The 13,406-nt window shown below is 45.5% G+C and overlaps 2 protein-coding genes and 1 long non-coding RNA gene across 3 annotated transcripts; all 3 read right to left on the bottom strand.

Annotated features, from left to right (window-relative positions):
* Positions 1–634: 634 nt before the first annotated feature.
* LOC144388359 (uncharacterized) lies at positions 635–1,264 on the bottom strand. The gene is made up of 3 exons (XR_013452708.1): positions 1,187–1,264; positions 768–830; positions 635–697 (listed from the first exon to the last, which is right to left on the bottom strand). It is a non-coding gene; the product is annotated as an uncharacterized LOC144388359 (long non-coding RNA).
* Positions 1,265–1,763: 499 nt separating this feature from the next.
* Positions 1,764–6,484, bottom strand: LOC144388407 (uncharacterized). The gene is made up of 4 exons (XM_078089517.1): positions 5,882–6,484; positions 4,470–4,553; positions 1,998–2,060; positions 1,764–1,852 (listed from the first exon to the last, which is right to left on the bottom strand). Exons 1-4 carry the CDS (start codon positions 6,402–6,404, stop codon positions 1,764–1,766), a joined length of 759 nt encoding a protein of 252 aa, XP_077945643.1. The 5' UTR covers positions 6,405–6,484.
* An 887-nt stretch (positions 6,485–7,371) lies between these two features.
* On the bottom strand, positions 7,372–12,908 carry atg14 (autophagy related 14). The gene is made up of 11 exons (XM_040198658.2): positions 12,421–12,908; positions 11,669–11,731; positions 10,469–10,511; positions 9,543–9,624; positions 9,120–9,357; positions 8,766–8,995; positions 8,507–8,624; positions 8,309–8,399; positions 8,136–8,221; positions 7,872–8,046; positions 7,372–7,784 (listed from the first exon to the last, which is right to left on the bottom strand). Exons 1-11 carry the CDS (start codon positions 12,687–12,689, stop codon positions 7,662–7,664), a joined length of 1,518 nt encoding a protein of 505 aa, XP_040054592.2. The 5' UTR covers positions 12,690–12,908; the 3' UTR covers positions 7,372–7,661.
* Positions 12,909–13,406: the final 498 nt, after the last annotated feature.

The following is a 13,406-nucleotide window of genomic DNA, read 5'->3' as shown; positions in this document are numbered from 1 at the left end:
TTCTATTTATTAAAAGTAATCCTGGCGAGTGGGTGATGTTACCTGCAGTGTGATTCTGCAGCTGCTCCCGTTGCGTCTCACTCGATCTCAGCCTGACCTCCAGAGCTGATGGACATTCACAATGGATTTATTCATATATTTAATGGGTCGGTATTCCAACTATTGAGTAGAGTCTATATCAACCGCATTACTACATCATTAATAGATACTTAAATAACTGCTGGAAATATGACTCTACCTGTTGTGTTTTTGATGTTCTCTGTCAGTCTGGACTCCATCAAGGAAAGTTGAACGGACTGAACTAAAAGACATAATCAGAATCATCAAATGTCTAGGAAATTATAACAATAAGGTATATTGCAATAAATTGAAAAAAATACGAAAACTCAATATTATTAGTCTCTCACTGAGCTCAGAGGAGAAGCAGGTTCCTTAAAGAATCCTCTAAACCTAACGTTCCCACAAGAACCACAAGGCTTCCTCCGTGTTCATGACGGAGTTCCTCAGGGAACAATGTTGGATCCCTCATCATTAAACTCTTAACATCCTCTATAGGTAGTTTCTCTAAATGTTGTATGAATGTCATTGTGAATATATTTATACAACACATGAATATAAACCTTCAGAGTGTTACCTGTGTTTTCAGTCTTCAGGTTCCCCAGATGTTCCTCACTGACTCTCAGTCTGACCTCCAGCTCTGAGGAGAAAACAGTAGACATCTGATTAACACTTGCGGCATTAGTTTAATAAATTGAATATAGATATACCTGTTGTGTTGTTGTGGTTCTCTGTCAGTCTGGACTCCACCAAGGAAAGTTGGACAGACTGAACTGAAAACACAAAAAATCAGAATAAACGACTTGTGACATTTTGATGACTTCTATGGGAAAACATACCGCAGAAGCAGAAACGTACATCCACTACAACATACCAATCAAGGCATTTGATTATGTTATGAATAGTGGAGCTTGAATTCCTTTATATTTAGAAATTATAAAAAGGTTCCTACAATAACCATCAGGAAGATGGAGTTCCTCAGGGAACCCCACTAGATCCTCAACAACTTTAGTTAGAAGAAGAATTACATCTGCGATCAGAGCTCAAATCAATCATATTCAACCTTGTGTCACTTTATTAAGATGAAATGTACTAATATTCAGTTACTTTTTAACCTTCAGAGCGTTACCTGTATGCTCCCTCTTCAGGTTCTCCAGATCTTCCTCACTGACTCTCAGTCTGACCTCTAGCTCTGAGGAGGGAACATTTCTGTTTAGAACAGAACTCCTTAGGGAACCAACATGGAGTTTGACTACACATCACTGATTTCTCTTTGCAAACACTGTTGTGTTGAATGTCGTTGAGATGAAAAGACAGAATACGTTCAAAATCTTCATCAGATTTAAACTATTCTCAGATTGACCCAGATTGATTATTATGTTCTGTTTGTATCTCAAACTTTTCAAGCTAAAATGTTTGTATCAAAGTCATACAGTTCTGTTGGATTCATACGATTTTACAGGTATACAAAATAAAGTAATCAATATTTTGATCATAAAGGTTCCCATCACTTGCTGCGGTCTTCTTCTTTATCACTCGGTCATATCAGTCTCAGTCTATGTGTGTTACATCTCTCTCACTCTCTCATGTTACATCGGAGACAGGCAGAGAGACAGACACATCAGCGTCATTTGTCTGCAGCACGTTCTCAATCTGGAGACTAAACAAACAAAGAAGAACAAACGTCCTGTGACTGTAATAATTGATCAATGAGATCCGCGGTCACCTCGAGTATTTGTGTTCAGCTCCTCCAGATCAGACGATGCAGCCTGAGAAGAACTGTTAGAATTCTGGACTGCTGGAAAGTAAAAGCTTTAAGGTAACTTATTTAGACACATTAGATCTGCTCACCGCTACATACCCTGTTAATCAACTCATGTTTATATATTGATTAGTAATGATCCATCAGAGGGTACAGGAAATAGAGGGTTGAATCTGACCTGATGTCGGCCTCGTCAGCTCCTCCATCAGACGCTCAGTGTTACACAATCTGACTGCCAGAACTGTGGAAACAAACTAAAGATCAACGTATATGGTAGACCAGTATAGACTGGTCATGGCTGGTAAATGGTAGACCAGTATAGACTGGTCATGGCTGGTATATGGTAGGCCAGTATAGACTGGTCATGGCTGGTAAATGGTAGACCAGTATAGACTGGTCATGGCGGGTATATGGTAGACCAGTATAGACTGGTCATGGCGGGTATATGGTAGACCAGTATAGAGTGGTCATGGCGGGTATATGGTAGACCAGTATAGAGTGGTCATGGCGGGTATATGGTAGACCAGTATAGAGTGGTCATGGCGGGTATATAGTAGACCAGTATAGACTGGTCATGGCTGGTAAATGGTAGACCAGTATAGAGTGGTCATGGCGGGTATATGGTAGACCAGTATAGAGTGGTCATGGCGGGTATATGGTAGACCAGTATAGACTGGTCATGGCTGGTAAATGGTAGACCAGTATAGAGTGGTCATGGCGGGTATATGGTAGACCAGTATAGAGTGGTCATGGCGGGTATATGGTAGACCAGTATAGACTGGTCATGGCTGGTATATGGTAGACCAGTATAGACTGGTTATGGCTGGTATATGGTAGACCAGTATAGACTGGTCATGGCGGGTATATGGTAGACCAGTATAGACTGGTCATGGCTGGTATATGGTAGACCAGTATAGAGTGGTCATGGCTGGTATATGGTAGACCAGTATAGAGTGGTTATGGCTGGTATATGGTAGACCAGTATAGACTGGTCATGGCTGGTATATGGTAGACCAGTATAGACTGGTCATGGCTGGTATATGGTAGGCCAGTATAGACTGGTCATGGCTGGTAAATGGTAGACCAGTATAGACTGGTCATGGCGGGTATATGGTAGACCAGTATAGACTGGTCATGGCGGGTATATGGTAGACCAGTATAGAGTGGTCATGGCGGGTATATGGTAGACCAGTATAGAGTGGTCATGGCGGGTATATGGTAGACCAGTATAGAGTGGTCATGGCGGGTATATAGTAGACCAGTATAGACTGGTCATGGCTGGTAAATGGTAGACCAGTATAGAGTGGTCATGGCGGGTATATGGTAGACCAGTATAGAGTGGTCATGGCGGGTATATGGTAGACCAGTATAGACTGGTCATGGCTGGTAAATGGTAGACCAGTATAGAGTGGTCATGGCGGGTATATGGTAGACCAGTATAGAGTGGTCATGGCGGGTATATGGTAGACCAGTATAGACTGGTCATGGCTGGTATATGGTAGACCAGTATAGACTGGTTATGGCTGGTATATGGTAGACCAGTATAGACTGGTCATGGCGGGTATATGGTAGACCAGTATAGACTGGTCATGGCTGGTATATGGTAGACCAGTATAGAGTGGTCATGGCTGGTATATGGTAGACCAGTATAGAGTGGTTATGGCTGGTATATGGTAGACCAGTATAGACTGGTCATGGCTGGTATATGGTAGACCAGTATAGACTGGTCATGGCTGGTATATGGTAGACCAGTATAGACCGGTCATGGCGGGTATATGGTAGACCAGTATAGACTGGTCATGGCTGGTATATGGTAGACCAGTATAGACTGGTCATGGCTGGTATATGGTAGACCAGTATAGAGTGGTTATGGCTGGTATATGGTAGACCAGTATAGACTGGTCATGGCTGGTATATGGTAGACCAGTATAGAGTGGTCTTGCTGGTATATGGTAGACCAGTATAGACTGGTCATGGCGGGTATATGGTAGACCAGTATAGAGTGGTCTTGCTGGTATATGGTAGACCAGTATAGACTGGTCATGGCTGGTATATGGTAGACCAGTATAGACTGGTCATGGCTGGTATATGGTAGACCAGTATAGAGTGGTTATGGCTGGTATATGGTAGACCAGTATAGACTGGTCATGGCTGGTTTATGGTAGACCAGTATAGAGTGGTCTTGCTGGTATATGGTAGACCAGTATAGACTGGTCATGGCGAGTATATGGTAGACCAGTATAGAGTGGTCTTGCTGGTATATGGTAGACCAGTATAGACCGGTCATGGCTGGTATATGGTAGACCAGTATAGACCGGTCATGGCTGGTATATGGTAGACCAGTATAGACTGGTCATGGCGGGTATATGGTAGATTATACCATGTACATAGATGTTGTTAATAATCTTGACATTGACTCTATTGATGTCAATGATTTAGTTTCCTACTTGCTAACGACCACCATGTCAAATTCCTTGTATAACATATTTTGGCAATAAATGTTCCAAACACAACACGAGTCATCACGTTACATCCAATGTCACGGGGCTTTCTGCCTTCAGTCAAAGTCATCATGAATCTGACGTCCAAAGTTTACCAGGTCACAAAGAGACAAACTGTTGATACTCGTGAAGACGATGAAGATGACGACCTGTGCTTTTTCTCCTCAGCTGCTCCACAGTGGTCTCACTCGCCCTCAGTCTGGTCTGCAGGAAGGAAAGCTCCAACGCCAGAGCTGACAAGTTAAGTTATTACTAACCAACGTCATTAATTAACCAAAGTTATCAATTAAGTGATTAATTAACCAAAGTTATTAATAACCAATGTTATTCATTACCAAAGTTAGTAATAAACGACTTTATTTATAACAGGAATGAAGTTATTAATACCACCCAGCTGTTCATTGGGGACCACACCAGCAGCTTGGTGCTCTTGACCTGTTCTAGTGGTGAACTTGACACAGACGGGTGAATCTATGTGTCACATTAAGCAAATACATGACTTTTAGCTGCTGAATGACGTCACAAATGTAAAAAGAAATGTTTCTCCAAAAGACATTGAATAGTTTGAAAACAATTCAAAGTGTCCAAGTTGTAATATATTCTAGCTTGTTTAACCTGATGGCACATGGACGATAAAAAGTGCAACAACTCAGGAACCGCTTTGTCAATTTGGACGATTCTCTTTGTGGGGATAAAGGGGAACCTCGTGAGCGCTATGGTGTGTAAAGGCCAGTTCATACTGGTGAAGAAATATATCAATACTACACACAAAAAAAGTTCACATTTTGAGATTAAAAAATGTCGGCCTGGTTTGTCTGAGAGAAATGTTAAAGATATCTCCGGGTCAGCAGCACCCCCTTAGGCGTTTAGCATTTAGCATCGGAAATGTTTTTTTGTACAACCGAGTGCAAAATCTATGGATGAATTCGCATTGAATATTGTTTTACTCTCACTGCACTGGCTAGTTTGGAGTATTTTGTGGCTACGGGTCAAACGATGGATGCATGCAGCTCCGTGTTGCTGATGAGACGCTCTGTTGTGGATGCGGCGCTCTGACATCCTTCTGCTTGGTGGCTTTACTGCTGTAGGTTGGTTTGTCTGAGAGGAAACTACATCACTAGATTCACGGTGATCTGCTGATGCTGTTTGGTGTGTTTGTGTTGCCATGGCAGCATTTAGCATGGAAGGACTACATTTATTTTACTAACATTACACTGAATGAAGTTGTACTTTTCAAGTGGATCGTAGCTTATTGTAGCCAGAACACGTGAAGCAGTCATTTTTTCATGATGAATAGCCGAAATGTCTCTGGTTCTGACCCGGTTTTGTGTCACTTGTACGTCCATATGGGAGACTTTAGAAACTAACGTGTCTCACAATGCTCCATCCTGGGTCCTATGGACACGTCATTAATACATTTTTGAAGCAGTCTTCACATTCATGATCTTTTATCGGCTCACTTCGGTCAAAGAAAACAGATGGTTTCCATGAACAACAAAGTCTCGTACAAAAACTAATGAGGGTCATTTTTATAGAACTTTTAAACTCCTCCTTCACCAACCTCTGCTCTGCTCCTCCATCTTCCTCTTCAGATCGGAGTTCAGCTCCTTCAGAAGCTTCCTGTTGGCCTCCATAATTTCCCCGGTGCTCCTCAGCTCCTCGTTCTGCCGAACCGCTGTCTCCTCCAGTCCGTCCAGGCTGCGTTTCTGCAGCCAGGCCTCCACCTCCCGGTCCCTCAGCCGGCTCTCCATGCTCCTCAGGGCCTGACGCCGCTCCACCTCCACCGTCTTCACGCTGAGGACCAGCTCCTTCAGACCCCTCAGCTCGTCCCAGAGAACAGCGAGCTCTGGAGGGACGCCGGCCTCAGTCCTCAGGTCGTCCAATCTGGTTGTCACGTCGTCTTCCTCCATCTTCATAATGTCGTCCGTCGCCACATCGTCCTCCGTTTTCATGTCCTCCTCTGTTATAACATCTTCCAATCTAGTCTCCAATACGTGCTGTTGAGGGACAGAATCCACCAACTGTCCCCGACTGACGGCTGGAGACAAACAGAACAGCAGCAGAACCAGAACGGCAGAATTCATCCTGAAACCAAAACCTGCTGCTGAACAACAGTCCAACAGCTTACACACACACACACACACACACACACACACACAGTAATCCTGGTGGAAACCTTCAGCATGGATCAATGACTTTCGTCACGTAGATTATATAGAATTCTGGAGCTTTCTAATACAATCATGTGCTGAATGATTGAAGTAGATTTGGTTGGTTCAGGGATTTGCGTTGGAGTGAGACATCGAACCCCAATGATAAATCTACACGTCCCTAATGTTATTTGGCCCAAAGCTCCAGAGGTGAAGTAGTTTCCGGAGCTCGACAGTCGACCTCTTGTATCGGATCTCCAGGAATTTACTTAAAAATCCAAAACATTGTAGAGAAAGACGACAGGTGTGAAAATAAAAAGATATGATGATGTGATGGGAGGTTTGAACTCGCCGACGTCCTCTGGTGGACAAACGTTGTCACAACAACGTGGATCCGGTCATAGAAACGTGAAACTTCTTCGGTTCAGCTCGGTTGTTTCTCTGCAGCGCCGCATACCAAACATAGCTAACACGCTAATCTGCAGCTCAAGGGATCTGTGCACTAAACGGTCACGTGCGTGCCGACGGTGTGTTAAAGATGTGAGTTACATGTGAATCCTTGTTTTCATGCTTCAGGTGAAATATCCAGATGTAGTTAAAGTAAAGTTACTCTTCTGTTTGACTCAATAATAGTTGATATTTACTCCCACCGGTTGTTGTAGTTCTCCTTTACCAGCATCCGAGTCTGTAAATGAAACGTCCACACCGGCCCACGTTATGTTTGAGGAGGTTCGGAGGCCTTTTTGTTGTATTGACGGAATCAGTTGAATGAGATGTGGGTGAAAAGGAATCCACGAACCACCAAACGCCCCACAGGGTGACGTCTAAAACTCCATTTAATTACTTTGCTTTCTTAATGGAAAACCTCAAGTCTTAAAAAAAAAGATTGACATGAAAAGTGTCAATGTCCAAGAAACAGGATTTTATTTTAAATTGTTTTAATACACAAACTTTAAAACACACTTTGTTCCTTTGAAAGAAGAACACACAAGTTCTCGTCTCTACACTTAAATATTTAAACTCCACTCATGCGTTTCACCCTCGGTTCTGACCCACCTGCTCCTGTAGAGGCCACGGGACACCTCACACAGGACATTATCATCTGACTGGATATTGACATCCTCGTACAGCCGATGACCTCTGACCTTAGTCCAAAGTCTGAGACCTGCAGGAGGCCCGGCCTCCAGCGGCTCAGCGCTGGCCGGTGTAAGCTCTGAACCAGGAGGTGACGGAGGCGGCGGCAGACGAGATCATCCCTCCAGCGTTAGCAGAGGGCTGCGACACTTGCAATGCACTCTGGGAAAGATCCATGGACTGAAGGAGAAGAGACACGTTATGTAGTTTTACCAAGTGAAAGGACGGACCTGGTCTGAGCCACGGACAGATGGGTTCAGGTTCTACCTGCGATGGGATGTCACAGAACCGAGGACTCGGCACAGTCTCCCAGTCCGTCCCCAGGTCCGTCTCCTCGTCCGTCACTGCCTCGTCTCCGCTCTCCTCTGCTGGTCCGGCGGCCTCCGGCTCCACGAACTCCATTGACTCCTCCAGGTCGGCGCTCACCTCAAACGGACCCGTTCTAGACCAGAACCGGAACAGAGACCAGTCAGATAAGAGCGCGAGTCTGCATTCCTACAAACAGAACCTCAGCTGAAGACAAAGACACACCTGCCCAGGTTGGTGTTGTCGGGGGACACCAGAAACATGATGTTCCTCAGAGTGTGATGTGGGTGGAGCTTCTCGCTGTCTACGTGCTGAAGACACACAGGAGGAACCACTTTTTATTCATCATTTATGTGAGAGGGTCTCTGTGAGGCTTTAAGAGTCCCGTCGAGTCCCACCTGGGAGAAGCACAGGTGGAGGATGTTGGTGTTGAGTTTGCTCAGGGCTCTGGTGAAGCGGTACCGGCTGAGGTTCTCTCCACAGAACTCACTGAAGGAAAAAACAAACATGAGAAACTTGTGAAAAGTAGGTGACGCTCTGCTTTACAGACGTTGTGACGAGCCCCTGAACGCAGCAGCAGGCGTTTCCTGTCTCACCTGTTGCAGAGTTTCTTGGGCAGGTTGACGTCCAGGATGTGGGACAGGATGGTGACGAGCTGCGTGGCGTAGCAGAGAGCAGCGCTGATGGTGTGGGCCGGGTTGATGTGGTCCAGCTCTGAAGAGACAGGGGTCAAAGGTCAGACAGACAGTGGAGCAGCTTCTAAAAGAGAATGTTTTATTGAATTATTTAAATCAATAATATTAGCTGATTGGTTGGCTGGTTGATTCATTAACTGTTTGTAACCCCCCCCCTCACCTGGGCCCTGATTGGTTCTCTTCTCCTCCACCCAGCTGTAGTAGGCGGAGCAGTCCCCGTTGCTAGGCAAGGTGACGGGAGGTCCCGTGATGCTGATGCTGGTCTCTCCGTTCTGGTCGTCCCAGATCCAGCGGCCCGACAGGTAGGTGGTCCTCCGGGCCTCGGCCAGCTCGCTCACTGTGCTGGAGGTCAACGCAGGGTCGCACTCCGCCACCACGTCTGCGGGGTCTCTGAGGGACACACGCAGGGCCAGAGGACAGGTGTGTTTGCACCTTTCATCAAAGAGACAACCTCAACCTAAACGCTCCAGCTTTGCAGGCCCCTCTGGACCCCTCTGGACCCCGGTGGGTTCACCTGCTGCCCTGCTTGTCCTCCTGCGTGTGGAAGATGTGGGTGGTGAGCTCCAGGATGTGGTCTCGTCTCAGAGCCGCCAGTTGTCCGAGGCATCCCTGCAGCTCCCGGCTGCGTCTCTCCAGCAGGTCCCCGAGGCGCCCGTTGTGGCGCTCGATCTTGTCCCGTTTCTCCTGGTGCCGTCCGGCCCGACGCTGCAGCCGCTGGCTCTCCTCCTGGCAGCGCAGCAGGAGCTCCTTATCTGCAGGAGGTCACGGAGAGGAGGAGCGTGAAGGAGAGGTCATGATGTGCAGTTACTTCTGCAATACTGATAATAAAAACAACAAAACACTCTTCAAACTTTACAAACAAAAGGGGTTTTGGAAAGTGAAAAATAAAAAACTAAACCGGACAAAATGATGAAAAAACAACAACAAAATGACTCACCACCCTTTACCTCCGCGTTGCCCCCGGCGACCGCCTCCTTCAGCTGCTCGATCTTCATCTTACACGACATGATCTTCCATTTCTGAGATCAGTATAATATTAATAATAGTAACATATTATCTATATAGATACTGGTGCTGGGTAACAATTATATATATAACTAATGTTTAATTATGATTTCTTCCTAGATGTTGACGATAGGAATGTATACAAGTATAACAAACTTATAAATCACAAATGATCACAAATAATTTCAAAATGTGTGATTAATTAGTCAATTATGCACGCGTATACACACACACACACACACACAGACATTGAAGAATGTCTCCACCAGCTTTGCACATCTACAGATGGAGATGTTCCTCCGTTCTTCTGTAGGCGCAGTCAGACTGGATGGAGACGTCGAACGGTCACTTAAATCTCACCATGTATTCTGATGGGGTTGACTGGTCGTTTTAAACCATTAACACGTGAACATGTGAACATTCCATTGTAGCTCTGCTTGTATGTTGAGAGTCATTGTCCTGCAGGAAAATGAAGCTCTGCCCCCGTCTCAAGTCTTCTGCAGACCATCATGTTCTCTTCATGCATTGGTCTCCAGCGAGCTTTGCCTCATGGTGATTCGTTTCCTGTAGCTGCTGAAGAGAAGCAGCCCACAGCATGGTGCTACCACCACGTGGTGTGCTCAGGGTGGTGTTGGGTTTCGGTCTTCTCTGAGCAGATCACCTTTCCATGTAAACTTTCCTTGACTTCCAGATGATGGACTGTTTTATATTGGTCCTTTACATAAAACCCCAATTAAAGAAATTTGAATCTGTAGTTCTACCATGACGAGACGTAGAAAGGTCCCAGTGGGGTGAATACTTATGCAAGACGCTGTGTATGTGTACAAGTCAAAATAAATTGTATTTTTACAAACTCACCATCTTATCTGCCTGCTGCTTTCTGTCCATGTCCTGGAGAACTCTGCGAGGACAGACTAGGTCAGCATCATCTCAACGTCTTCCAAGTTTATGTTGCCATGACCACCTTGTGACCACCAGATCCTTATTTCCTCCCTTCAGGAACTTGGTGCCTCAGGCTCTGCTCTCTCCCTTCTCTCGTCCTACCTCCACGGACGCACCTACCGGGTAACCTGGAGAGGATCTGTGTCGGAACCTTGTCCTCTTACTACTGGAGTTCCTCAGGGTTCCGTCCTGGGTCCCCTCCTCTTCTCGCTCTACACCAACTCTCTCGCCGCTGTCCTGCGCTCACATGACTTCTCCTACCACAGCGATGCTGATGACACCAACTAATTCTCTCAGCTAAATGACATGTAATGGAATGTAATGTATTAACAACGTCTACGTTGTAATATTAACGTTAGCATTTTAAGGAGTTTCCACTGATGTTTCTATGCATCAAACCATGTGTACTCATGTTGTGGTTTAAAGGACCCGTGGTATTTTACTATGGAGCCAAATCCAGGTCAAAAGTTTTGTTCATTTGAAAAACAAATGTGAACCTGAAAGTTCAAGTTTTGCTGTTGAACATTGAAAAATACAACAATGTATTCAAAATAGAAATAAGTGGACGAAAAATATTATATATAATAATATATATTTCAGGATGAATATAGTTTTGACTCAGCTCTATATTTTTTTTGAATAAAATATATTTTTTCAATCTTCACTTATATATATTTTTCGATATTCACTTCACTATATTTTTTGATTGCAGATTTTATATTTTCTGATTCAAAACTTATATTTTCACTTTCACTGTTTTTTTCAGATTCAGACTTTTGACCCTGAGGTCATGACCCCATGGCCATGTAAGAGAGCCTCCCATGTCATAGTGACGAGAGAATGATAAGAAAGTTCCTTCGCTATCACTCGAGCAGGAGGTTTCTGACGTACGAGACCCCCCCCTCTCATCCATGCCCCTAGAACCTCCGGACTCGACTGCTGCACCAGTATCCTCTACGGCCCCCCAACAAGATCCTCAACAAACGGTTCGACTGCTCACGTCCACCCGCCGCTATGAGCACATCACCCGGTCCTACGGAACCTCCACTATCCAAATATGACCCTAAACAACCTGCCCCCCACCTCTCAGACCTCCACCCTCTCCACCCGTTTCACCTTTGTTGTAGCTGCTCCTTTTCCTCCTTCAGCTTCTTCAGTCGCTCCAACTTTTCAGTGTATCTGCACAACAAAATATTAAAATATGTAGATCAGATCAGCACAGAGAATGATGTCATAGTTCTTTATTTTGTTGCTGTGGCCCCCTGGTGGTCTCGCAGTGGCCCCCTGGTGGTCTCCTGGTGGTCTCCTGGTGGTCTCTGAGGCCTTGTTTTGGAAACAGACCTCTGACATGAGGACAGTTATTTGGGGGACGTCTTACTGAGCAGAGACACGTAACCTGAACACAATCACTGCTCTTGGTTAGCTGCTAATGCTAACTAAACAATGCAGCTCTATTGAGTTGGTGGGGCGACTAGATTACTAGATTACTAGATTATTAGATTTCAAACATGTAAAGAAACTTACTTGTCGAGTTATTTGAGATTCAATTGGATTCTTGAAACTAGATCTGATAAGAAGCAAACCCGTATATATAAAACTAAAATCTATTCAACCTGAAAATGATATCGGAACAACAAAGATACAAAATACAGGATTATTGTTTTCATTATGGATATTCACTTTTCAATCGGATTATTTGTACAAACAGCTGATCGCTTGTTTATTCCTCCAAAACAACTTCAGCGATGTGAATCAGCAAAAGTTGAGGATTTGTTGGAATTAACTGAACACAACGATGAAACGTCGTGTGGAAGCCGACGTGTGGTGTGTGACTGCGGGGGAGTTGGAGCTCCACACACCGGCCCTACCTCTCCGCGTTCCTCCCGTCCAGGGACACGAAGTCTCCGGCCTTGACGCAGCGGGCGCAGGTCAGCCTGCGGCGGGAGGTGCTGCACAGCGGGCACCGCTCCACCGCCACGTACAGACCCTCCGCGTCGTCCACCGACTCCACCATCAGGCAGCGCGGCGCGGAGGGACCCGCGTGCGGCTGCTGGGGCCGGAGGGGTGGCCTCCCGCCGCCGGAGGATGAGGCGGCGCGATCCGGGCCGAGCGGCTGGAGCCCCGCCGGGGACGCCATGGACGGGAAAGCTAGGGGCTAGCTAAGCTAACTGGCTAAGCTAAGCTGGGGTATTGAAGCTAGCGCGAGCTGTCCGCGCGTTCTACTCCTCCATGTCGGTCACGTGGCTTTAACGGTCAGAACAGACAGCGAGGGACAGATGTGTTTTTGTTTTGATGCGCGAGCGACGAGTCCGCCACTTCCGGTTTCCTCTGAAAAACGTGACCGGTTTGTTTATCAAGTGACGTAATCGTTGTGGGCGGAGTCAGTGAAACGCTGCAACTTCAGTAACACCAGTGTCTCTCAAACTGAGGGGCGCGACCCTCTATTCCATTCAATTCATTTTATTTTGTACACATGACACATTGCACAGAGCATCTAGTGTGTCTGTGATACCGGAGGTGCGTCGCATCGCAATTATTTCATTTCAAGAACTTTATTGCGAACTTCCCATCTTACAAAAGTACAGATTAAACGGACTGCTGTTGCCTCTCTAAACAAAATACAGACTCAAGCTGAACATTGAACATGAATTGAGGCGCTGCATCAAGTCTACATTACATAACATGCCAGTTATCTGACGCTTTTATCCAAAGCGAGTCCATAAGTGCATCAACCACAAGGACACAAACTCAGAAGAACAAGAAAGTGTGATTTCCTCAAACAAGCCGATGTCCAACTTGCTGTAGATAAGAACCATTATAAGTCCAATGTAAGTGCTGCAGTTAGTTAGTGTGT

This window comes from Gasterosteus aculeatus, chromosome 15 (genome assembly GCF_964276395.1).
Source record: "Gasterosteus aculeatus chromosome 15, fGasAcu3.hap1.1, whole genome shotgun sequence".
Taxonomy (NCBI): Eukaryota; Metazoa; Chordata; class Actinopteri; order Perciformes; family Gasterosteidae; genus Gasterosteus; species Gasterosteus aculeatus.
This window is presented reverse-complemented; position numbering and strand designations above follow the sequence as displayed.